The sequence below is a fragment of the Lissotriton helveticus genome, chromosome 12, assembly GCF_964261635.1.
Source record: "Lissotriton helveticus chromosome 12, aLisHel1.1, whole genome shotgun sequence".
In the NCBI taxonomy this organism is placed as follows: Eukaryota; Metazoa; Chordata; class Amphibia; order Caudata; family Salamandridae; genus Lissotriton; species Lissotriton helveticus.
The window spans coordinates 833286941-833314514 of record NC_136073.1 but is presented as its reverse complement, the minus strand read 5'-3'; the positions used below and the strand labels follow the sequence as shown (position 1 = coordinate 833314514).

The window sequence follows — 27574 nt, the reverse complement described above, 5'->3', positions numbered from 1 at the left end:
AACAATCATATAAGAAACATGGTGGATGTTCTGTTGATGTCATAGGATGGCGAAAGTTCTTCACTGCTCTCTCCAAAAGAGCAGGTAACCTGGATATGTCATCCGGTGGACCATCTGCTGCAGCAGGTGCCTACTGAGCACTGTCCCTTCTGTAAGTCTCCTCGTGATCTTCTTTGGTTTGAGGTTCCTCATTCTAGTCATTTTCAGTTCCAAATTATCATTCACTCCTCAATATCATAAACCATATCTTCGATGTTCCTTTCAGCGAGACAACCACTCACCTTAGGAGTGAGAGGCACAAATGTCCTTTGGGCTGAATGTGAAAGAGGTGGCATAGGCTGCAGTTGTGGAAGTGGAGGTTGCAAAGGTCGAAATGATGGCATCTGAGGAGGAGTAACTGGAGGCTGTTGTACATGCCAACAAACTGATTTACAAACTCAAAAGTGTACACTTTCAAAACAGCATTGTCACTTCATGCCGCTTGCTTGCTCGAGTTCTTCAGTTAAGTCGAAAATGCCCCATTAGCACAAGAAAGTCAAGTGGGACTCAACCACATCCCACTACTCAATGAGACAAGAAATTGTGAGGGAGATATTCACAGGACTTCTCACCTCCAACGTCTTCAGAATCAGATCAATTGCCACACTTGGTCCAGATGCAACCCGAATTCATCAACCCTTGATAAAATTGCCGACATTAAGGAGGGCACGCTGAAGATATTTCACATCCTACTGGCAGACCTCCGGTGCACCTTTGGAGCCATAGGGACCTCTAGTCATACTTCTGCTTCCGTTAGAATGCAGTTGGATTTGTCATCTTTGCACATAATTATTACTTCCTCTGTTGGAAAGGCTTAAAGAAATCTCCAATGACTTTTGCCATCTGTAGTACACTGTGATAGTGTCCACTCTTGGGATGCTACCATTCGTAAGGTGGTTCAAAGTCATCATACCACCATGGGTCGTCACAATGGCCCTTACCTTCACTGTGGTACTCATCACGTCGTGGGTCAGACTAATATTCTGGCAAGTACTGAACCCTCAATGTTGGGAACTGTCAGCAGTCAAAGACTAGTCTTTGTCTGGAAGGATGTCTTCTTCATCCTCTATTCAAAATCTCAGTAGTAACTTAATGGCTGAATGCCACTGCAATGAAGCTCGTGGGTCCCTCCAGCAATTGTGGAATCGAGATCTTGCCTAAATCCAAGCCTGTTGACTGGAACAGAACTGAAGACTGTAGAGGTCCGAGAGATGAAGAAATAGCTGACATCCATTGACAAAGCAGTGTCCATGGCCGCCGGCATCCGTCGACAAGGTGGTCTACGACTATGTACTTGTAGATGGTGGTTTGAAACCTGAAATATTTTGCTCTTAGAAAATGTGGTAAGCAGGAAAGGCACCAGAACATCTGCTGCTGCTTTTTTGTGCCACTGTTTAGGACAGTGTGTCATGTCAGCATGGTAAGGAGTTGCATCAAGAGAGGGGGCCTGCTTTTTTTAGAGCAAATACCAAGTTTGCAGGTGCATCCTTGATGAACACGTCCGACATCTCCATGAATTCCCTCTTCATCTTTTTAGCAGACGTTGCTGGAGCGGCACCTTTTCAAAGAATAATCCACTGTTAAGTGGTAAACCCAGTAGTGGGATACATGTTTGTACTCTTGGAGTAATAAGGCTAGGAACCCAGTCTCTAAAGGCCTTACCTATGCCGCATATGGGTGCCTTCTGTATCAAATCAAGACAATAAAGGCATTTCTAATGTAGATCAATCACAAATAATTTCTTAAGTCCACAAGCCGAACAGGCCTTGAAGACAGATATCTACTCCGTCTGAGGAAAGGGTGCATCATCACTGAAGCTTCACCGCCCCAGAAGAAAAAAATCTCTAAAGAAAAATACACTGGAAAGTAGTAAGTGAAGTTGGGCTTGGGTTGGTGTCCGGTGGAGCTGAAAAGATTATTTTTGTAATGTAAATGTCGCAGACAAAGATCAGAGTATTGTCTTCGAACCCTATCACACTTGCATGAGGTACAAAATCTGTGCTATGGTGGTCAACAGTGGAGTGAGCATGCTGTGTGCTTTCAACTCACTGGCTAAAGTAGGGTGTTCTTCAATGAAGTGAATGGGCTACTGAATTGTGTGATAGTAATACCTGTTATTTAACGTCCCTGGACACAGCAGAAGTGCGGTATAACGCCACACATAAAAAAAATATTTTTATGTCTTGTTCAAAAGAGAAGCCTTTATTGTATATATAGGTTTATAAACATAAAATAATATCTACAAAGAAATACATGTATACATACCGTTCCATCTTTGTTATCTGGTGAATCAAAGTTGTCCAGAAAGTGCTTGAACACTTGATCTTCACCCCACTCTCCATTTTGGTACTTCTGGTGACATTTTGGATTGTAAGTGCCTCTTAGATCTGCAATAGTCACAACGCCATCACCTGTCTTGTCCAGCTTACTGAAGGCATCATTGATGACTTTCTTTCTCGTCTCTGACATGGGTGGCTAAAAAAATACCAAACATTATTGTTGTAAACAAAATACTATATATTACACCTTTCCAATACAGCTCTAAATCTCAGGTAGGCACAGAACAAGCGGTACATAAGGATTCACACCAAATAGTAGCAGCACCAACCTGCATCTGTCAAAGCATAAAAACAAACATTGTGATCTAATGAAGGTGTCCAGTGAAATTCCAGTGGAGTGAGCCATGAAAACAGCACTTAGAGAACATACCTTTCTCCAAAGGAGCACAAACAGTTATGAAAAGCAATGGGCCTGCAGCACTCTCATTCTGCTCCAGAAATGACAGAGCAGGGACGCCCCAAGGCACCACCCCTGGGTATAGACGTCAGTTTCTTGCTTTCCCCACTCTTTGATATACATTTGGACATGAGCTCCCAACTTCATCGGTTTTCTGATGACTCTAAAAAAAAGGTACAATATCTTTAGGCTGTATGTCGGGGAATGAGTCTATCCGAAAGACAATAAGATTCATGCTGTGCCGCAACTACAGGAAAGAGATGTCAGTTATGTATCCGCAAAAAGTGTGCCTTTCGTGCATTGGTCACAATGCTAGTCTTGTGAAAAGAATGCCCTAATTTACCTAAAGGAGATTAGAGAGCGAAGCAAAACTCTAGGCTGCCAAACTTAAAAGTGCACGCGTTCCAAACAGCATTGTCGTTGCAAGTCACTTGCTTGCTCGAATTCTTCAGGTAAGTCTAAAATGCTCCATAAGCACAAGAAAGTCGAGTGGGACTCAACCTCATCCCGCCAGACAATGAGGCAAGAAATTGTGAGGGAGATATTCGGAGGACTTCTCACCTCCAACGTCTTCAGAATCAGATCCATTGCCACACTTGGTCCAGATGCAACCCGAATTCATCAACCCTTGATAAAATTGCAGCCTTTAAGGAGGCTACGCTGAAGATATTTCACATCCTACCAGCACCCTCTGGTACGCCTTTGGAGCCATAGGGGCCTCTAGTCATACTTCTACTGATGAGCCTTCCCATGCCGCCAGCTACCTCACTCTAGACCTCATTAGGAGCCCGCACTGGTGCTGACTTCCACTTTGACTCCAAGGTCCTTTCCATGCTACCACAGGTGCCGGGTCCGATTGAGGCATCAGACTTTGAGCCCAAATTTGACATCAGCCAGCGCCAGGCCTATGTCACATATGAGATTTCCCAAGGAATAGTCAGTCGTCATTCAACCAGATCCTTAGCCTCCTCCACAACACCAGTATTAGCACAAGATGGAGGCTCTATCTATTTGGCTACAATGTTGACGCCGTCCATGGCCTATAAAATCTTCCTCACAACTCTCATGATGACTAGGCTGTGAACAGTCTGCTAAACCCCCCCCCACCCCACTCCACTGATAAAAGACTATGCCATGGCCTACAGAATGCCAGTGGGCTGGACACCACCACTGAGATCGAGCTGGACTCACTACCTGGCCAAACAATGGCAGAAAGTGCCTTCTTTGCAGGAGCATTGCCCAGAGCCACTAAATTGCCTCCGACTGAAGCTGAAGCCAATTGATTAACAACATACTTCAACCCGGGTCATCATCATCACAGCTTCTGTTGCCATTCAAAGAGACACCCACGGACACCCTCATGGCCACTAGATCAACTTATGGTAGGCTTCTCCGGCCAGTCCGCCTGTGGCCTGGTGACATAGACTGCCCTCAAGTGAACCTGATGTTTTGATAAAGCACCCTACACCTGAAACCCTTCTGTGGTGCAAGCATCAACGAGTACGGTGGATCCAAAAGCCTTCCCTTTCAAACACCTCTTATGATACTGATAGTCTACGCCATGCTATCGGCAGCAGAGTAAAATTTTGAGAACATGCTTAGATGTGGGCAACTGGGTTTTCTGCAGACATCCAGGCGTCATTCAAGGAAATGTCCTTTTGGCGGATCTAGAGTTTTTATTGAGAAATGGCTGACTCAGAGCGATTTCAATATAGTTGTGCCACGACACACTCTGTGGGGTTATTATTGCAAGTCTGGCATTTCCTCCAGCAGTACAGAAGCTTAGGGGTTAATCCAGTAACTAACACAGCATATGTTCTAATCATGTTCATGTACAGCAACTACTCCCTGGACACCTCTCACAAAATTGATTTTTAGACATTTAATATGAAAGTTTTTAGAGCATCAGATAAAAACACTAATCCACAACTGCAAAGATGATGGCTGTAACATGTGAGACAACATTTAACTCAACCTGATAGTTCACGAATGACCCGCAACGTTTTGAAAGGATGTCAAAATACAGAATAGTCCTTCGCTCACTCTAAAGGTGTATCCCAACGTTTGTGTTTTATAGGAGTGGCTAAACTCTTCAGCTTTATATTGTGTTAAAAACCCTTACTATTTTCAAACTTCAATGAAGAGATCCTGGGATGCTTGGCCAATCCGGTCATATCTCCAGAACTATAACTACTTCCCTCGTTCCACTTTTTAACATCAATCTGAAACCCCTCTGAGGGGGATACCTCTGAACGTTTATGTTATTTTTGGCCATCTTCATTTTGACCTCAACGTTCTGACTTCTGTAAACTAACTCTGCTATTAAACACTTAAGATTTATAATCGTGTCTATTGAAAACTGCAGGAGAAAGCTCAGAAGGAACCAAAGGTTGATACACATTTTCAGGTATTCTTCTAAGATGATCATAGTCTGCAAATCCACAAGCAGTTTCAGCTGATGCTTTCTTCATTAACCAGTGCATACAATCAACATTCTCAATAGCCACTTGTGAGATGTTATTTACAGTTAGCATCAACCTTTCCAGAATGTCCTCCGCACACTGTGGGTTCATCAGTAACTGCAATTATTTATTTATTTAAACACCTTGAAACAGCTGATAAATGACACCCATCAGCCTCCCTGACTATGTACTCAACACTAGCTATGTAAGCTAAACATTTGGCATTGTCTGAAGGTGGGTATGGCTATATGTACATGGCCTCTGAGCGAGTCACATGTAAGAGCAGGGAGTGCCCGCAAATTTAGCAAAGTATGGGGACCCTTGTTACATTACTATGATTTGGAGCATGAGGCAGATGAGTGTGGTAATTTGGGATGGCGAAGTACAAATGCTGTGTTCTGGATGTCTGGTTAGAGCTGCACCTCGGGTTTAATGTCCTTTGGTGCTTTATTAGCCTTGCTGTTGGGCACTCTGTGTCGTGATCATTGATGAGATGACTGTCTTGGGATAATTTCATCCCTCCTTCTGATGTTTCCTTTCTCTTCAGGCTATGGACTGGAACCATACTCTCTTGAAAGGAAGAGTGATTGAAATGCTGAAGATGCTTCATATACTGCTTAGGTTTTTCTATGTATTGCTGTCTAGGCTCATAATAATGTTCGTAATATTCCTCCCCATCCTCCTGATATTTGGCATTGAGTTCGGAGGGGTTGTGGGCTGCTCCCAACGCACGTTCATCATCTGAGTCCTCATCAAGAAGGTAAGTTGGCGGCAGAAGAGATACTTTACTCTGTGATGACTCTTCCGGGGAAAAAATTCCTTGTGATGGCATATCTCTCGTCAATGGCATCATCGACGATTCAGACGGTGGAAGCTTCTTTGCTTGTGGTTTTTCCATCGACAATGGTGTCTGTCGATGTTTTTTTTTTACTGATGATGAAAGCGATGACCGCCTCATCGCCAACGTTAGGATCGTCTACGATGTTGGAATAACGTGTGTCGTAGATGTTTACGTGGTCGGAGTCAGTCGTCACTGCTGGTATTTTTGACGGGATGATGTAGTCATCTTTTCAGCCAGTCTGGATTTTATAGTCGACAGCGCTGAGGAGGATTTTTCAAAGGAGAGAACCAGATTTGAAGCAGGAATAAAAGGCTCTGACCTTGCAGCTTCTGATGAGATTTTTCCTTTTTTCTCCTTCTTTGAACTATGTCTTAAAGATTCATGGTGAGTCTTTTTTTTAGGGCTTTCCTAGGCGCCTCCAATGACTCTTGGTCACATGACTGCTTCCTTCTTTTTTAGCTCTTTCTTGTGAGAGAACATAAGCCTCCCCTCTCTATCCTTTAGTCTTGGCAGTAAAAGTGCAGCAGATTTTACAATCTTTCACCGTGTGTGCAGGCTGAAGGCAGTAGATACACTCCTTGTGTGGGTCTTCAGAATGAAACCTTTTCTTCCCACAGGTCCCATAGGGTCTGAAAAGTCCTTTTTTAGATGGTTCTGGCATTATTAGAGTCAGTACCTGTTAAATGGACGGCTGAAGTTGTATACATTACCAAAATTGGATTAGATGCTGCAGAACTGAGCAGAGCTTAGAGAGACTCCCTTCCCACAACATGCAGTAGATAATCTGAGGGAAGATGCCTCTGTGGGGAGTATCCTACAGGGTGCTGTCGCCTGATTGGCTGGAGTTTGGTTCTCATTAAATGATTTGGACAAGTTAACCTAATGATTATCTTCTAGCCATTATAGGCTACTTTTTCTACAGCTTTAGAATGCACCGTGGGACTCCCACTTAGACAATGAGGAATGATTCAAGCATGTGAATCTATGAAAGATCCAATACTAGAGAACTTCCTTTTTTTTTGAGTATGCATGAAACTTGCTCCTCCAAGTACGTGGACCTCTCGCTGTGTTTGTATGGTTATGTTTATTTGGTTTTCTTGTGTTTAATTTCTATCACTTTGTAAGTGCTCTTTTTTTTTTACACATTCTTCGGGCCACACTTCATCAGCTCCTGGCTTAGGTGGTTCCAGATACACGTCTCTTTTTTGGGAAATTCATGAAAATGATGGGGCCCATCAAGGCAACCCATTAGAGCCAAAATAGTTTATTATCAAAACCGTGTGCTGACCTGCCTTTCCCCATCAATGTAAAGGTCCTATTGATTAGAACAGTTGTTGAAGTGACAAACTTTTGGCTGGCATGTCCTGTAAAGATTGTACAGAAATGTTGTCTGTCCTGCACACTATCAACAACTCCTTGCCTATTGAATATGTGTCAAATTATGTAGCAGACATTTTTGAATGATTTTGGAGCACTGGTACTTGGAACTCTTTTGCAAGTGAGTCTCCCTAATTGAGTCTTACGCACAGTAAGCTTCTGCTATATTGGACTTGAGAGATAATGGAGTAGTGTGGCTCACTGGTTAGAGGCGGCAGGCCTGAGAGCAGAAGTCAGCCTGGGACCAGGGTTCAATTCCCGACGCGGCAGGGTTGTGGACCTTGGTCAGCGGACTCGATAATTCTCGCTTCGGTGCTTACTCTAATCAGGGGTTCCACTCGGCAACTCTGGGCATTAGCTTGCCTAATCTCCACAACGGCCCCACCAATTCCGGGGATGCCTGGCTCCACCTTGGGGACTCCCAGCAAGGGACCATCCCACAGGGAAAGCCAGGACGGGTTCCCCAGAGTTATACAGCGCCGGGACGCCCCGTTGCTGGGGCAGCTGTGCGCTTTACAAGTATACTACATTTACATTTACATAATCACCAATACCTCCCCCTTTTTTAAATTAAGGCATTGTGCTGCGCAGGTTTGGTCCTCTGCTGGTTAGACATGACCATGTGTGCAGGCTCAGTGAGGCTTTCTGACAAGTATTAGTGTACAGGTAGCCTATTGCATATGGTTAAGCTAAATGAATTGTGGTCTGTGCAATCGCAATTCCATTTGATTAGAGTGTATGTCCACAAAGATTCACTTGTTTACACTTAAAAACTACAAAATATAAATTCTAGATTATCTCAAAACAGTGCCAGACGAATCGCCCTGAGCTCCAACAGGTTGATGTGGAGCCGGGTCTCCGCCGGAGACCAGAGGCCTCTGATCTCCGCCTCTCCCATGTGGCCTCCCCAGCCCTGGAGGGACGCGTCCGTCACAACTACGTGCTCCGGTTGGGGAAGGGAGAGGGATCTGCCGTTGACCCAATCGCGGTCCGTAAGCCACCACTGCAGCTGTCTCGCAGTGCCCTCCGAGATCAGGATGTGGTCGGATAGGTTGCCCTGATGCTGGGCCCACTGAAACTTCAGGTCCCACTGCAGAGCCCGCATCCGCCACCTGGCGTGATGCACCAGTAGGATGCAGGAGGCCATCAGCCCCAGAAGCCGCAGCGTCAACCTGACCGAAACCCGGGATAACGGCTGAAAGATGGGAATCAGAGCCTGAATATCCCGGACCCGCTGTTCGGGCGGATAAACCCGAAACCGCGCCGAGTCCAGAACCGCTCCGATGAAGAGGAGCTTCTGAGAGGGGCACAGGTGTGACTTCGGCACATTGATGGAGAACCCCAGCTGGTGCAGGAGGTCTGCCGTCGTCTGGAGGTGGCTGACGACTGTCTGGGGCGAGCCCGCCTTCAACAACCAGTTGTCGAGGTAGGGGAAGACTGAAACCCCTAACCTGCGCAGATGAGCTGCGACCACCGCCATCACCTTTGTGAACACCCGTGGGGCGCTGGTAAGGCCGAAGGGGAGCACGGTAAATTGAAAGTGCTCGTGGCCAACCATGAACCGCAGGTAGCGCCGGTGGGCAGGCAGGACGGGGATATGAAAGTAAGCGTCCTGCAAGTCCAACGCTACCATCCAGTCTCTTGGGTCCAGGGCAGCAGGACCTGAGCCAGTGTCAGCATCTTGAACTTCTCCTTCCGGAGGAAGCCGTTGACGTTCCTTAGGTCCAAGATAGGGCGTAGGCCCCCTTTGCCCTTCTTGGGTACCAGAAAGTAGTGGGAGTAGCAACCACACCCTACTTCTGGCCCAGGAACGCGCTCGATGGCCCCCTTGGCCAAGAGGGCCGTAACTTCCTCCTGCAGAAGTCGCAAATGATCCCCCGATACACGGTGGTTCTGCGGTGGCATGGCTGGAGGAGTCGCCTCGAAGGGGAGGGAGTAGCCCCTTCGGACGATTTGCAGCACCCACCTGTCCGACGTGACAGTGCGCCAGTGGAGGTGGTGATGGTGAACCCTGCCCCCCACTGGCGTCACATGGGCCTGAAAGCACGGACTAGGAGGGTTTTGAGGCAGATGCTGCGGGGGAAGGTGTGGACTGACCTCGCCGCTGCCCCCGACCGCCCGGACGGCGGTTCCCACGGCCGCCGCGTTGGGTATTGCCCTGCGGAGCGTGGCTGGCGGCGCGCGTGGGCGCACCCCTTCCGTGGCCACGAAAGGAGTGAAAGGCAGCCGATTGCTGGCGCTGGCCCGAGAGGCCCAAGGACTTGGCCGTAGCCCTGGAGTCCTTAAAGCGCTCAAGCGCATGGTCTACCTTGTCGCCAAAGAGGCGACGGCCATCGAACGGCATGTCCATGAGCGTGCTCTGAACATCTGCCGAGAAGTTGGCGGACCTCAGCCAGGCGTGGCGTCTGACCGCCACCGTCGTTGCCATCGCTCTACCCAGCGAGTCAGTGGTATCCAGCCCACACCGGATGGAATACTTGGCTGCATCCCGGCACTCCACAAGGGCTTGGCCGAGTTTGGCCCGTACCTCCAACGGACACTCTGGCAGCACTTCCGCGACCTTATCCCACACAGAGTGGGTGTAACGTCCCAAGAGGCAGGCGGTGTTGGAAGACCGCAGTCCTAGACTAAGGGATGAGAAGATCTTCTTCCCATACTGGTCATACCTCTTGGATTCCCGGTCTGGCGGGGCCGACGGGAATGCAGTCTGGGAATTGGAGGCCTGGATGACCAGGCTCTCGGGGGTAGGGTGGGAGGACAGGAAACATGGGTCGCCCAGGGCTGGGCGGTGGCGTCTGGCCACGTTCCTATCTACGGGCGAACCCGTAGCGGGCTTGGACCAAGTGCCCAGAAGAACGTCGGTCAAGGCCTCATTAAAGGGCAGCAGAGGCTCGGCCGAGCTTGACTGCGGTTTAAGGACCTCAGTGAGGAGGTTAGTCCTCACGGCCGCGACGGGGAGCTCAAGACCCAAGGCCTTGGCAGCCCTCATCAGCACCACACTATATGTTGCCCCCTCCTCCGAAGCCACGGTAGGAGGGGAGACAAACCCAGTGTCTGGAGAGGTGTCCAGGCCACTGGCCTCCCCAAGGTCTCCTGTCCAGTCCTCCTGAGACTGACACTCCCTGGTCAGAGGGTCCTCCGACCCCTCCCAGTCCTCTTCATCACCCATCTCCCGAAATTCAGGGTTTTCAACCAATGGGGCCTGTTCATAAAAGTGAAATTCACCAAACGACGTCGGAAGCGGCGCCCAACGGGGCCGTTCCGACGGCTGAACAGGAACGAAGGTAGGACCGGGGCCGGCGCCGCCCGAGGACGGCGCCAGAGGCGCCACCTGAGGGTCCGACGCCGGGGAGGTCGTCAGATCCACCGGCGACGATCCCGAACCCGAAGGAGGACCAGCGGCGTCGGGCCCGAAGGCGCTGGCGGCGTCGGAACAACTGGACCCCTCAGTGCCGGGCCCGAAGGCGCCGACGGCGGCGGGATAATGGGGGCCTGCGGCGCCGGGCCCAAAGGCGGCGGCGGCGGTGGGGCCGAAGCACCCGACGGCGTCGGGGCCAGAGCCGCCGACCCGCTAGGGCCCCCAGACGGGTCCGCTGGGCCCGAAGGCGCCGCGGAGCCCGTCGGAGGAGAGAGTTTCCTCATGGCCATGAGGAAGCGCTCGATCTCCTCCGGCGTCGCGTTCAGCCCAGGGACCGGAGGGTGTGGAGCTGCACGCGGGCGCCCGCGACTCGACGGAGCCGCGTGGGCGGTGTCACCCGAACCCCCGGCCGCATCGCGCGAGCGTCGGGGGGAGTCCGAGGAGCGATGACGCCGCTTGGACTTCCTGTGCCTCTTACCTGACGACGACTTCGACCCGGAGGAGTGCGGCCTACTCTCGGAGCTGTGGTGGCTCCGAGCCCGCGACCTGTCCCTCGACCTCCCATGGGATCGGGACCTCTCACGGCGCGGGGCCGACTGCCGGAGTTCGAGGCGCCTACGGGACCGCTCCCGCCTGGCTTTCGAGGAAAGGGCCCGGCAGTCGGAGCAGGCCTTGTCGTCGTGGTCGACGCCCAAACAAGACAAACACACGCGGTGAGGATCCGTGACCGACATCAGACGGTCGCAATCGTCACAGTGCTTGAAGCCGGACATCCCTATGGCACCGTTCGGAGTCGAGAGACTTCGAAAAGCAATCAAAAATGATCAAAAAAGTTAGTCAAAAAATGACTAGGGTTACTGCTTTTTCCAGATCTGCGCTTGCTGGCGCGGAAAAAAGAAAAACTGACGTCAGCACGCGGAGGCGGCGTCTAAGTACTCCGACGACGTCATCACGGCGCCCACGACGGACGCGGAGCCGCAGACGACGCCTACCGACGCGCAAGGGTACTGCTACGCAAAAATTTCCGGATCCAGTCTGACGCCTGGGGATATTCTAAGGTAAGGAATCTAATACTAACGTGTCTCTTTCAGATATCTGTATTATTTATTCGATACTGTATCTAATGTTTTATAGATATGCCTTTGAGATAAACTTAATTCCATGAATGGACAAAAGATTAGAGTGACTTTCCCTATATTTAAATTGGTCCCGAATACAAATAAAATAGCAATTTGCCCAAATGTGCACTCCTACATGCTTTCTGGTTTCTGCAAAATTTCCGAGCCAACCCTAATCAGATCTGGGTTTTTAACTACTCCTCAGGGCTAAGATAATTACTAGTTTGACCTGGAGGTAGTTCAAAGCGATTCCTTAACAAGTGGACCCATTTAAAGAGATTTAGCTGTCTCCTCGTAGTGGATAGAGAAAGAGTGTCTGGTTTCCTGGGGTGTGAATCCTCTGAGCAATGGAGACTACTTGCTTTCATCAACAATCTGTGGACGGATGGACACGGGACAGAGATAAAAGCTCTGAACTGGAGTGCACTCTCCATAGGTCGGAAGCGGCAAGGAAGGCCTCACTGGCATGAGTATAGGAGGTGGCTGCACCAGCTGCAAGAGAGTATGGAGTACAGATTAGTGGATCATTTCAATAGCAAAACCAAGACTTAATGTTACTGGTTTTGGTGGTGGATGTTGCTCTGACGAACACGCCTTGATACATGGACGAAGTCTCTGGAAGCCACCGCAAAACCAGCCGAACAGGAACTAAGGAAGCTAGCAAGATAGAAGATAGAGGGAGGTATCACAAGCAACAGTAAGAAAGGGGAAGGGAACCCAAGGATGGGAGGGACCCGAAAGGGAACAAAACAAAAGACAGGAGGGACACAGTATCAGGTGCATACTACTACGACAAGGAGATCCACAACAACAAACAATATTTTTCCAAGCGATGCTTCCATGTTTGCAAGACCTTTAAAAACTGACCCTAACAATTCTACCCAGGAAATGTTTTAAAACCAGGAAGTGAATATAATTTGTAAGTCTGCATCTGATTAGCAATTTTCATTTTCACAGTTTTCATTGCCCCATTCTGACAAGTCTGCAAACCCGACTTGACCGACGCCTGATCCCATATCTCCTGTGAGCTGGAATCCTGACACTGATGAATTTGCAAATGACAAGCCTGGTCATGTATGGCCTTGCCCAATGAGAACCAAACCTGCTAGGCGAAAGAAGAGCCTAATTGTGATCTTGTGCATTTGTTGGGTATTTTCCTGGAGTAGCAGAGCTCGAGGAACCCGCACACCTTGAGAGCATTGTGATCTCATCCTTTTAATTGCCCCTGGCAAGGGCATGTGCTCCAGGAAGAACAGGATTGTCATGAGCGTCATCATGCTTAAATGTACTCCTTCCATGCTAAAAGGAGAAGGCTGAAGCACTGTGACGGGCCTGACTCACTGTGGTGCTGTCTCCCTGCATGATGACCAGCAGCACGGGACGAGAGAGGTAGATTGTCATATGGCAAAGAACCAGCTCCTCTGATGGCAATAGTAAGAATGTTGAAGGAACAAGGGCAAGATGACCGTGACAGCGTGGACTCCAGTGCAGTATTGAAAATACGTGTGTGTGCGCCACGAGCGGCGCTGCGGCACCTGCCTATGGAAGAAAGATGTCTAAGACCACATGAAAACAAGGAAACCAATGCCTTCGGGCAAAGGATTCTTCCATAAAGCTTTGAACATCTAACTTAATTTATTAATATTGTGTGGTGCCCCAGAAAGAGCAGAGGCACCAAAAGACTAACTTGAATAAACACAGTTTGCCAGAGAGGGGAAAACGTTCCCTCCTTAAGCCCCCAAAAATGTCCCACCTCACATTCAGCCAATTGGATACCTAGGTCTCCCGGGTGCTAGAATGCATGATCCAGGGAGACATTTCAGGGTCTATAGGGAATATATACATTTGATATTAACTCCTAGGGGACTGCTGGACACTGTATACATGTTAAAATGAGACTCTGACACAGAATTGTTAAACATCTGGTACGCTACAGACATACAAGAATTAACTCACTGCATCTGTTTAATGTCAATGAAACAGTGCATATTCTTGTAAATGAACTGGTAAAGTTTAACATTAGGCTATTATGGTGACATTATGACAAAGCCAGTAGGCCTAATATTTTATGAATGTTTCCCTCATGTTGTGCTTGGCACATAGAAGGAATAATGTAGTTTAGGGGATTAGTGCTTGCTAGTGCATAGACCATTAGTTCCTTACTGTGCACTTTCTGTGGGTTTTGAGGGCATATAGAGGGTGTTCATACAGGCATGTCCACCTGCCAATCTGTATACATTGTTAACTGGTGCATAGTATTTATTTTTGTGTGTAATAAACTACTTATCCTTTTCATAAGAAAATTAACCGACTGAGTAGTGATTGTTGCACTACTGTGAACTGAGTCTCTCGGCCACAGGCCCCAGACCTAGCCTGTTCGAACAGGCAGGTTCCTATTGCAATAGCACCATGGGTGAGTTGCATTTGGTTGATCTCTATCTAGAATGGCACAGTGGTCAAAAATAAAGATGGTCTGAACTGGGGCCTGAGTAATCGTGATGAGTTTGTGCTGATGAAGGCGCTGGTCAGGATACAGATGTGGTTATGTTGATTTATTTGGACAAGTAACGCAGAATGAGCAACCACCAACCTCACATCCTGGCAGCTATGTTGCCACTGTCAACCCTGGAACCTAGGTAAGCTTAGGTGTAGTTTGACACCCCCTATGTTACCCAGTGTTGTAATGACTGTGCCCAGGCCCAGCATAGCCACAACGAATTACCAGTGGCGTCAGTACTTCTTGATCTATAGGGGCGTTGAAAGTCATGATGCTTTCACCTAGATGTTCTACTAGGTATTTTCTGTGGTTTAGGGTTTCCTTTGATAGAGGGACCAACACTGGTCTGGCTGGGAAAGGCAATAGTAATACAATTGGCTGTGGCACCGCTACTGATGATAATGCCACAATAGCCGCTGTTCTGCCTCTTCTCCTGGGATATTGGTTTTTTGAGGTTCAGCAGAAGGGTTTTCACACACTGGTATCGAGTTAAGTGTCAATACTTGCTGGTATACAGTGCATCGGCTGTAACATATAGTAGTGAATTATTCAATGTAAGGGAATTGATGCCTCAATATTAGGTCACTTGATGTTAGAGCCTTGGAAGCTGGCAAGATACTTGGTGTTGAAAAGGTTACACTGTCCAGTGTTGCCATGTCAATCAGGAAACAGATCAAGATCTAACCTTTTTATACCTGAACACCATGCTCCTTGAGATGATTCAGTGTTTGCAGGAATGGTGGGGATTGTGTGTATCCTTTGAGTAAGGGATCTGGGTGTCAGACTGGGTCCTCTATTGGCCTAGGCAGAACAGTTGCCTGCCTAGTTACTTGTGCTAAGTGGAGGCTCTGTGGTCGAGGGCTCACAGTGTTTGTCGATAAGGCATAGCTTGGCTGTCAGGCACACTCGACCCATATCAACACGCCAGACGTCTACCACAAAATCATATGAATGTCAGTCCGGATGACAAACTGTGAAAACTGTGTTTTGGTTTCACCATTCGTTTTCAATTATAGGTGAGGTGTTCATCAAAGCCACTCATCTTAATTGAGAAGGAATGTGAGAGGTTTATCTTGATTGAAAAAAATGGTTACAAATCCTACCTTTAAAAAAAATAAACAATGGTTGATAGTCAAAGAAGTTGAGCAAACTGGAAAAAGTACTTTAGAAATGTATTTTGAAATCTATTTAAAGCCTTGACAGACACATGTGTGTGTACTCTTGCTCTCTGGAGTGAAAACATTATAAACTGGCTAACTGACTGTACAAGGCATTCTGTGGCAGAACAGATTCTTATAGGAGCTGGCTCAACAATTCTTTTCATGGAAAATGCAATAACTACACCTCCATTTCCTGTTGTTTTTTATTGGTAATATTTGAAAAATGTGACTGTTCTCCACCAAACTGAATTTATAGTGCTTCATACCCATATATATTGGGTGTATTTAAAAAAGACAGAAAATGTTGCCTCTTCTAGGCTTCTTTTCTACATAAAAAATATTTCCCAAATATAAATCTGACAATTTAAAATGCCTCCTTGGATTCCAGCACAAGGGCTGAGATATCCTGCTTTTCATGAAAAAAAATCAATGAAACTGACCTGATGAAGAGCACTCATTCTTTTTTGTTTCCGGCCACGATGTGCCTCCATTTGACATATTATATGGAGTTGCGTAATCAGTTAGCATTATTTTTACATATATTAATGCTTTGTTTTGTGACAGCATGAGTTTACTTAAAAAATAGAGCAATGATTTCAGTTTGTGAAATTTGAAGAACGTTTTTTTTAATTATAACACTAAATTTAATTCACAAAAAAAAACTTTGTTATGGGACTTTGCTCGAGATATAAAAACTACAAACCGCTGATATTGGCTAGTAACGGGCATCCTTCACCAACTGAACCGAAACATCCACAGCCAACTAACACGCAGACAACCAGACATATGAGACTGATAACAACATCAAAGCATTTTTAAATGACTTTTACAGATTTTATTCATCATTCATAACATCTAGTAGAACCAAGTGGAATTGATGTGCGATAAAATTAATCCAATTCTTTGTAAGAAAACAAAAATAGAAAGTTTATCAAAGTCTTCCTTAACAAAACAAATGAAATGTGTGTTAAAGTTCGGTGGTGCAACTCCCTGGGGCCTAATCTACAGTTACCAGCTGTTCCCAACAGAACAGGAAGGAAAAACGAATGCAGCCTCTGGGGCTGAGCCAGATCTTATTAAAGCTTCTGGTTTCCATGGCATGGAAAAGGGTGCAAAGGAAAACAAAGCGTGTAATGCTCTTGTGCTTTCCAAGGCCAAGCATGTTTGTTGTAGGTTTTATGTTTGCATGATCACTACTATCACACAGCAAAAATAGCTCAACACATCCCTGAAGCCGCATTGAACTTCCACATGGCTGGTTTCAATCTCACACACTTACCTCAATCATTAATTCGACTTGTGTCCTTATTATCATTGGTTTGCCTCCTCAGGCTATAGGTATAGTCAATTAAATGTTATCCCATTGCCTCGTAGAAAAGAAAACGTGCCTAAAGAAGGGCCTGGTTCCTTGTTTTTTTAATGACCTTTGGACTGTGCCAGGGTACATTAGCCTCCTGGTAATTATCTTAGCCATACTGGCTAAAGGAAACAAGACATTTTAGTCTAATATGTTGCATGGTAATTTGGAGCAGTACAATTTAAGTTATTTATGCCTTGCCCCAAGTGAGCCATAATTTTCAAGCTGTGCAAAACTGTATGCACAGGAATCAGAATCGGATTAGACATGTAGGGCAAACCTTAGCAATTTTTCCAAAGGCAAACTAAATTCAGGATGTCGTGCCACATTTCTGAGTACGAAATCGGATAAGGAGGTAGTTACCAAACTCGGTAAATAGCTCATGCGCTGGTCCTTCAGCATGGGTATATTGAAAACCCTACCCCACATTATATTCTAGCACAACAAAAGACAATTTCGAACCTCTCTAGATGTCACAAATATATACAAATGTCTCACCTTGTGACATTTTTATTTGAAAAGAAAATACAAATCTGAAAAACACTAGTAAGATTTTTGTGACATTGTAATTGCTGTTTCTTTGGCAGCAGTAATACATAATTGTGCTTTCCTGAATGCAAAAAAACCCAAAATGTATATACAGTAAACTAATAACATGCCTTTAATAAAGTGAAAAGGATAGATACTGGTGGTCAGGGGCACAGGTGATTACCCTCTTTCACAAAAATACGAACAAAGTTATTGGTGAGGGGGAATGTCTATATTATCTTCATAAAAACATGGAGGTGCTTTATGGGATTTAACAGTAAGGATCCTCTTTCTGTTGATGGCTCTATAAAAATCACCTGGGACGCGCATTTCCGATTCTTAAGTCCATTTGTCATTTAGTCAGTAGCCAATGTTCTAAATTTGCTAAACCAAAGACACTGAAACTGCTGGAGCAGGAGACCATTGACTTAACTTCAGATCTGAAAGTTAAGTTCCTTTAACGCAGATCTACCAATTGTGAGGGTGCCTGGAACTCACAAGTTAAATATTGCCCAATTTGTTAAAAAATAAACTGAAAGGTTATCAGTGGAATGCTGACTGGCGAGACTTAGCAGTCCGTCACTAACTGGAATAACATTTACCTCCCTTGGCTAATTTTGACAAAGTTACATGAACATTAGGCCTTTTTAGGGTGCCTTTGCTTGAGAATCAGACAAAACTCATTCGTCACTTCAGACTCTTATCATTTCCATTTTATATCACAAAAAGTGCAGCATTACCCAAAATGTGTCAGCGTGTAGAAGAAAAATGTAAAAATTATGTTGGATTAAAAGACAAAGGCTACGTACACAAACACCAATTCGGTCACAGTCAAAAATACCTTCTATCTAAAACAAGCAAAAGGAATTGTGTAAGAATAAAATCTCACAAAAATACTGAGAGAATATACTTAACGAAACAAGAATGTAGGTTTCAAGAAGTGGTCTACATTCGAGAAAGACATGCATGAGGAAGCTTACGCTCAAAAGTTGCTACATGATGGCTATCAACCTAAAACAATGTTTGAACTGAGTTTGATGATCATTCTGTAAATGTATGCTTCTGCAAAGATTCTCATGCTAAAAACACAACACTTAGTGAGTATGCTTGTAATCAGACTTTCAATATTAACTACCTAAGGATTGTATTCGAAGATGAAAATAAGAACATTGTTCTCATATGTTGAATGCTTTCTAAACAGAACTGATGTACAGAATTTAGCTCAAATGCATTCCTATCTTTTCATTATATATTTCTGAAGGACGGTTGAGATTTGAATCCCTGTTTTGTGCTGTTTGTTCCCCATACATAGAAAGCCCCAATCGTAGCTATTCCTGTTTTTCCCTTTTTGTTGTTTCCCCCCATTAACCCATTTCCTTGTTTCCGTTCCTCATTTAGTTCTGTTTTTGGTTTCATTTTTAAATTGGTGGCTTCCATTTGAACGCTGATTTGAAGTGGCACTGTCATCCCGTTGTGTGGCTTTTTGTTTTGACATGTTTTGTCTTTGCGTTGTTCTCACCCTGTGTCTTCTTATCTTCCTCACTCTTTTCAACGTCTTACATTTGTCGCCTTCTTCACAAGCCAACAGCAACCACCACTTTCCATTTTAGATTTGACATTCATACATTCTATACTTTAGGAGACTTTTGGTCTGCCTCCTTCAGTTGTTGGCATCTTTTGCCCTTACTATGTTTCTACTGGATTTTGTGGTGTATCCTATCGCCTCATATTGGGAAGCACAAGGAACTATTTTACATCTGAAATCAGTCAACGGGCAGTCCAGTAGCACTGGGAACCATTTACTAACAAACGCATCTGAACATAGAGGGTAAAGAAAACAAAGTGGATATATTTTTTGGGAATCAATTTTCTGATGCTTTTGCCTGTGCTTTTCTAAAATAGGTGTTATGTTCTGCCTGACCGCCTATTACCAATTCATGCCATGGGAGACACTTCTGTCACTTAGTAGACTCAAAAGCATTCATCTGGCTGCCTGTGACCAGGGGACACCGCATGCTGCCTTGGTGCTCCTATGGGACCCCCAATGGGTTTTTAACTGGCCAAGTGTAATGACATCAAGACAGGTACCACTCCTTGTTGCTAGATCCAAAGGGTATATATGTGACTACCTGTAAACAGTGTACACCACGTGTTGTTCCTGTGTCACTGCTGGAGAATGTAGTTGGGATTTATTATGTATGCCTGTAACCAGAGCTCGCCACAGGTGACGTCTCTGTCTCTCCTGTGTCTTGCTTGGTGGGCATTTATCTGCATACCTGTAACTAGTATATGCCATGTGTTGCTACTCTGTTGTTCACAGAAACTGCATTTAACACTTATCTTGATTGTCTTTAACCAGTGCACGCTATTCACAATTCCTCACTCTTGTTGATAAACGTATGAATATCAGTTACAAGCTGAGGCTTAGTCTATAGCCTCAACTGCGAATTTGTCCGGACTTCAGTTCTTTCACCTCTTACTCCCTCACTGTCTGTTCCTTTAACCTGACACACTCCTCCTACAAACACCACTAGATGCCACTTCAGCTGACTACCACCTATACCTAACCTGACACACTACTCTTACGGGCACAATTAGATGCCACCTCAGCCGATTATTGAATATACCTAATAAATCAATACATGTCCAGTTTAATCATAGATTGTCTACCCTGGTGTCTCTGTCTCACTCGACTGGAACCTGATGGTATTTCCTGGTGGTCCAGCTCTGCCACAGGGGCTGGCAATCTGTTGTTTTATTTATGTATGTTGTATTTATATATTAGGGTTTTATATAGCGCTAGCTAGACACAAAGGTAGTTGAGTGCTTTACATGTTATGTAAGTTTGCTTGAAGTACATAGGTATATACAAACATGGAAAAAGTACAGAATAAAGCAGAAATAAGGGAGCCAGAGTAGTTACAATAAGTATATAACAATACAGCATAAGATGATGCTGTTAGAGACAAAGTTGTTCCTGTGTGGACTCCATATTGTCATTCTAGGTGGTTTAGCACTACTACCAGGGGCTGGGAATCTGTTGCTTCTGGGATGACTGCATCTAGTATTACATAAGTACCACTATTGCCGGAATGTAGCTATATGTATGCATGGCTGCATACAGGACTGGTCACATGATCATTGTAGGAAGCTGGGTCATTATATAGTATTTTCATACAACAATGACCTGCTCCTGATCAGCTCTATGGCTGCAAAGACTTTGCTCTTGTGGCAGAGGAATTGTATACCTTCTATCAACACAATCATGCACACCGTTGCAATTTTGGGTCTGGCAATATTGCCAATATGTGTGTGTCTACCGGTTCCACCACCAAGCTACATATATCCCCTATCTTCCACATGTGAAAAAGGGGGAGGGAAGGTTGACAGTGCCTCACGGAGGCAACACCAAGGGGAGGATTGTATCAGACTGGTACTCGCCTGATTCCTCTCTTCTCATCATTGGCTACTGTCAACCCCAAAAGAAATGGGAGAAAAACAAAAATAAAGAAAGTGCATATAGGTCAGACAGCCATCAAGTGTTGTATGTGCTAGAACCCGATGTGATATATCCGTGCCCAAAATAGTGAAAAACAAATATACCACTTTAAAAAGGGTGAGGCTAACTAGCAACTCATGACTTTATTCTGTGCTGTTAGCTCACTCTGTTAAAAGTCAACCGACATGTTTCATCACTTTGCCTTACTTTTCAGTGATTATATAGTATACCAAAAACTGGTATATTGTGCAAAGAGTCCAGGTATCTCTTATAAATGGACAGGGACTTGCTCGAGCAAACCCAAGGTGCTCCTCTGGGGGGTAGTGTGGTCTCAGGCTTATCAGAGAGCAGTGTTAGACATCTGCAATAATCACCCAGTCAATAAATGATGCACACAACTCAATAAGGAGATCCACACCAATTTATAAAAAAATATGACATATCTTTATCTATATTTAGGCACCTGAATCAATATGATCAGGTCAGTACGTTTCGAAATGGAAGTACTTTCAGGTTTGAAAAGTCGACGCTTAGAGCAATTTTCAGAGGCAGCAATGTTATCCTAAGGAGGAAAACCAAATACTGCATACAAGCTCTTCACAGTGGCTTATGAGACCAATCTCCTGGACTTATGGTGGGTTTGGGTCAAGGTTGAAGCAGCACCAACAGATCACTTCGGCCAGCACTGGGGTGGCCGAGTGCAGAGGTGCAATACAGCAATGGTGCCCCGTAAATGGGGGTCGGCCCAGTCAGAAGGAGGCTGTAGGTTTGGGCTGGGGGGGGCCAGTCCGGCTGAACCAACAGGAGGGCTCAGTTCTCACTATGCTCAGGACATGGGGACAGACACCTTTGGTCGTCTTCTCGGACCAGGGCAGCTGGGTACGTGTTCTGAGTCGTCGGGGTTCGTTCACAGGAGAACATCGCGGTAGAGAGGGCCTTCAAAAAGAGGCTGCAGGCGGCACTGGGAAATCCACAGCTGGGAAACCCAAGTTGGTCTTCAAGTCTGTTGGGTCTAGGGACCATGCTGGCACCGTTGGCCTACTTCAACTCGAGCTAGGGGGCACGAGTGCAGTTGTGCTTTCCGGTGTTGGGTTTTTGGTGGTCCAGAGTCCTTGCAGCTCTTCTGGGGTGTTGCAGGATGCAGGGGAGCAGCTCCACTACTCCACGGGAGTCCCTGGGTCTTGGGTGAAGACTGGAAGTCCTCTCAGGCTTTTGGAGGCACAGGCAGCTGCAGGACAAATCGTCTTTGGAGCATTTGTCGAGAACAGCAGGCAAGCCTTTTTCAGCGTTCATCTTCTTCTTTCAGGTCAGCAGGATCTGATATCTTGGTGACAGGGGCTCCTCTAAATACTAGATTTAGTGGTATTACGGAAGTGTAGGGTAGTAGCCAAAGCGCTACCTACCCCTGGGGTCACTACGCCAACTTCCTAGTTCTGCCAACACACAGTTGGCAGAATTTTAAATTTTGCATCCACATCAGGTAGCCCACCTTAGGGGTAGACCTACCATGAGGATGAAAACGCCTCTCTACCTTTCTGATTTTCCTGCCAGTCCACCCCCCTGGTCTAGCGGCGTTGCATCCCTCTGAGGGAAGCCAAATTTGCATACCAAAGGCGGCGGGCTCTTTGAGCCCACCTGCCTTGCAGGCCTTGAAAAACCACAAGCATTTTACTAGACCTGCAGGTCAAGTGACTTCAAAAATGTACTGGACCTAATTGTAATGTCTTGACTCGTAAGCTGGTTTCAAATGATGTGATCATGGGCAAATATTTTAATTCATTGAACCGCCATATTCTTTATAACCTATGAGAGCACCTTCAAATATGCTAGTTCAGCATGCATGCTGTACAAAACAATATTTTATTTGATTTAATAAACTAAACTTTTGCTCCATATCTAACAGAAATCTAGCCACACATGACCCCTGAATTGCCTCTTAGTTCATTAACAGCATTGTCATCAAGGCGGGCCGAGAATGTGCCTCAAATCATGTATAAAAACTGACTTTTAATACACACATAACTTAAGCATGAAGTGGTGGCACACTATAATTTGCAATCAGCAGATTTTACATTGAAATGGTCACGAAATTTCCCGTTGACGTGGTTTTACTGATAAATCTATATAATGTACAAACAATAATGTTTGGAAATAGAGTTTCAGCAAATATATGTGATTTGCACATCTCCAAGTAAAGTGTTCTGATTTTTTTTGTTCCTTTTTAAAAACTTTGTTTACATCACACGTCTGAAGTCCCCAAAAAATTGCTTTTGTTATTCGGATATATTTTGAAATATTCATACCATTCATTTACAGACTACTTAAATGTTTTGTGCTAGAAAAAAAAAAGACATCTTCATACAATTCACTTGACCATAACCTCTAACTGTAGTAAGAGAAAGAAAAATAAACCTAATTTTCCAAGCAGCAATTAGTAAAAAGACAAACTGACATTTGACCTCTTTCTTTGAACAGACAGCAAAAGTGTCAAGATAAAAACAAGATTTAAAGGCATCTTTATTGCTCATTCACTTTCTGAATGAACAAAACATGTGTTCCTTTCCTGCTTAAGTTCACTTGCCAGAGGGGGCTGGTGGGTGCTAAACTAGCTCAACCTGATAAAATCTGTGAAGCCACTGAGAGTGAGCAAGTAGATTTTTCTATGCCTACCTTGGATTGCAAAGTTAAAGGTCATCCTGCAGGAAGGGAGTGTAAACACCCTCTGCCTGAGCAGGCTTTGTTCCTGACCTCCTGAGAGCGTTGGACTCCACCCCTGGGGGTCAGAAACTCGTATGTGGTGGCAGGCTGGTAAGGACCGGTCAGCCAGTACACTAGTAGTTGGTAGGTTTTCAGGGGGCACCTCTAAGGTACCCTCTGGGTGCATGTATTAGTAAATCCATCGCTGGAATCAGCATTGGTTCTTTAATACAAGATGTCTGTACCAAACATCTTTGGTTTCAGTAAAGTCATCATGTAGCTGGGGAACTCGTTTTCACCAGTGGCCAGCACATGTACTTAAAATGACTTCCCTCACTTGTACTGGCAGTAATTGAACTGGACAGCACAGGGGCATATCTGCTCATGCAGATATGTCCACACATGCAGTATAGTGCACCCTGCCTGCATGAGTAAGATGAGGGGTGCCTTACGGTGACACAATACATGCTGCAGCCCTTAGTGACCCTCTTTGGTACCCATGCCCTAGGGACTTGGGGTACCACTAGGAACAGCAGGGGTGCCAAAGGTATTGCCAACTGGGGGAACAATTGTACAGTTTTGAGAAAGAGAGCTGGCACTGGGGACCTAGATAGTAGGAACCCAGTGCACTTCCAGTCAAATTTGCATTGAATACCCAGCCAAAAGTGGGGGAGAGCATGTCAAAAAGGGGCACTTTCCCACAATAACTACATGACCTAACTGAATGCCTATAAGACAGACTTCATAACCTCCTTAAGTACAGACTGCATGACTGTTCGTGACCCTTCTATATTAAAGATATCACAATTTTCTTGGTGAACTACTTACACACTGAATAATAACTAGTCAAACTGTAAGGAGTAGTTTCTGTCCTGTAACTCCAGTTCTGTAGTAGGGGTATCTCTGTTATAGTCATAATCTAGTGAATAGTCCCGCCCATGTGCGTGGACCCCGGAGCAATCAAAAATAATTTCTTACAGTGTCAAAAAATGCAGAAAAGCATAGACACTTAAGAGAGAATTTAAAGACAGATAATGCAGCCTAAAAAAGGCTACACTGTCCAGCACTTCAACTAGAAATTCCACCATAAAATCCACAAAACAGCAAATACCTGTACAGATTTCCATTGCTTTAACAGCAAACTCCCTCAGGAATGATAGAGAGAAGAACCTGGACAGACAAGCCCCATAGGCTGCCATTATGTGGCTCAAAACAGGATACTGTGCCTTTAAGAGAATCTTCCAGAACCTTCTCCCAGTATCCCAGAATGTACAGCAGGTCCAACTTACTTTCAGTTCTTTTTTGAAGGCGTAACATGCCAGACCTGTAGCATTCCGTACATGAATATCTCGCTCCACCGGGGAGGAGGGCGGGCGCTTATGACTATAACAGCGATACCCCTACTACAGAACTGGAGTTACAGGACAGAAACTACTGCTTCTGTAGTAGGGGATCTCTGTGTATAGTCATAATCTAGTGAATAGAATGGCAAGCCCATCCCCACACCAAAGCGGCGGTGGAGAAAAGAGAATCAACACCACTATTGTGCGAACAGATTTCGCAGCGAAGCCCGTCCAACCTGAGCATCTGCCCTAGCATCAGAGTCCAGGCAGTAATGTTTAGCAAAGGTATGAACCGACTTCCAAGTGGCCACCTTGCAAATTTCTGCAATCGGAACATTACATTGCCCCTGGTGGAATGAGCCTTAGGCTTACCTCCTAAGGTCTTATCAGCTTTTTGGTAACACAGCTGTATGCAGGACACAATCCACCTAGAGATAGACTGCTTAGAGGTCGCAAGACCCGTCCTGACAGATCCATAATTGATGAACAATTGGTCTGACCTACGAATATCCCTGGTTTTATCCAGATAAAATTTCAGCACCCTCCTAACATCCAGGGAATGCAAAGACCTTTCCGCTGGAGATGAAGGATTCTGAAAGAACGTAGGTAAAGATATAGTCTGATTGATATGAAAATCAGAAACAACCTTGGGAAGAAACTTAGGGTGAGTACGCATAACAACCTTAGCAGCATGAAATACAGTATAAGGTTCTTGGCAACACAACGCCTGAATTTCACTCACGCTGCGGGCCGATGTAATGGCCACGAGGAACGCCGCCTTCCAGGACAGGTGCTGCAACGAAGCCTTATGAATAGGTTCAAAAGGCTCCTTCATCAACCTGGACAGCACCACATTCAAGTCCCACGAAGGCGAAGGAAGCCTGACAGGAGGGAACACTTTCTTCAAGCCTTCCAAAAAATCTTTGATCACAGGGATCTGAAAGAATGAAGTCTGTGAAGGACATTTCCTGTAGGCAGTCAAAGCAGCCAGATGAACCTTAATGGAATGGACATTAAGGCCAGACTGCGCCAGATGTAGCAGATATGGAAGGATGACATCTTCCTTGCATGTCGTAGGGTCATAGTTCTTAGACTTGCACCATATGCAAAACCTTTTCCACTTGTAAGCATAAGAAGTCCTAGTGGAAGGTCGCTTAGCCTCCTTCAGTATGTCCATACAATCCTCTGGGAGATTCAGATGGCCATATTGCACTATTTCAGGAGCCATGCCGCCAAACTCAAAGACGAGAGGTTGGGGTGCACCATCCGCCCCCGAACTTCGTGAGAAGGTCCGGCCTGCATGGCAGCTTCATGTGAGGAAGGAGAGACCGGTGAAGCAGGTCCGTGAACCACCACTGTCTGGGCCATTCCGGGGCAATCAGAATCATCTTCGCCCTGGATTGGGAGAGCTTGATGAGAACCGCTGGAATCAGGGGAATGGGTGGAAAAGCGTACAGAAAGCTGTTCGACCAGTTGATCCATAACGCGTTCCTCAGTGTCCCCGGCTGGTAGTATCTGGAGGCGAAGTCTCGGCATTTGCTGTTTTCGGCGGTGGCGAACAGATCTATGTCTGGAGTGCCCCACCTTGCGAAGACTTCTCCTAGTACTTTGTCGTTTATGACCCATTTGTGGTTTTCCTGAATCAGTCTGCTCAGCTCGTCTGCCTGAACATTCTGCACACCTGGCAGATGAGTGGCCGTTATCGAGAGTCCTCGAGCCAGAAGCCAATGCCAGATCGCCTGCGCCTCCTGAGACAGAGTGCGTGATCTCGAGCCCCCCTGCTTGTTGAGGTAATACATCGTGGTCATATTGTCCGTCTGTACAAGCAGAGAGTTGGTCCGGAAGGACGGTTGAAAAGCCTTCAGCGCCAAGTGAACAGCCCTGAGTGCCAGGAAATTGATGTGGTACGTGGACTCCGACGGGGACCACGTCCCTTGAATCTGTAGGTCTTCGGAGTGCGCTCCCCAGCCTGGAGAGAAGCATCCGTCACGATAGTCTGAGTGGGAATGTCCTTGTGGAAGGGAACCACTCTGAGGAGATTCTCCGCTGAACACCACCACTTCAGAGACTGAAGAGCATGCAGAGACAGTCGTATCTTGTCGTCCCAAGATCCTCTCCTCTGGTCCCACTGATCTTCCAAGCACTCCTGCAACGGTCTCATGTGCAGCCGCGCATGCGGTGTCAGGAAGATGCAAGAGGCCATCGATCCCAGCAGAGAAGACACCGTCCTCACTGTCGTGGATGGAGTGGACATGAGAGCCTGAGCCTTCCGAAGGAGTGATAAACGTCGCTCTTCCGAAGGAGACACGCTTGCTGACAGCGTATCGATGGAGGCTCCCAAGTACTGGATGCACTGGACCGGAGTCGGGACAGACTTGGACATGTTGATGTGCAACCCCAGCTTGTTCAAGAGAACGCACGTCTTCTGGAGGTGTGCTCGAGTTTCCGAGAAGGAGGAGGCCTTGATCAACCAATCGTCCAGGTACGGGTAGACAAACACCTTGTTCTTCCTCAGGTGTGCCGCTACCACTGCCATGCACTTCGAGAACGTCCGGGGCGCAG

General features: G+C 46.0%; 1 protein-coding gene across 2 annotated transcripts in view; it reads right to left on the bottom strand.

Annotated features, from left to right (window-relative positions):
• The window catches only part of CAPS (calcyphosine), a 73696-nt gene that overhangs the window by 26180 nt on the left and 19942 nt on the right, over positions 1-27574 (bottom strand). For both annotated transcript variants that reach the window (XM_078670450.1, XM_078670449.1), the window contains exon 4: positions 2305-2514. In XM_078670450.1, coding sequence (XP_078526576.1) covers positions 2305-2514 — 210 coding nt within the window. The remainder of the gene's footprint in view (positions 1-2304; positions 2515-27574) is intronic.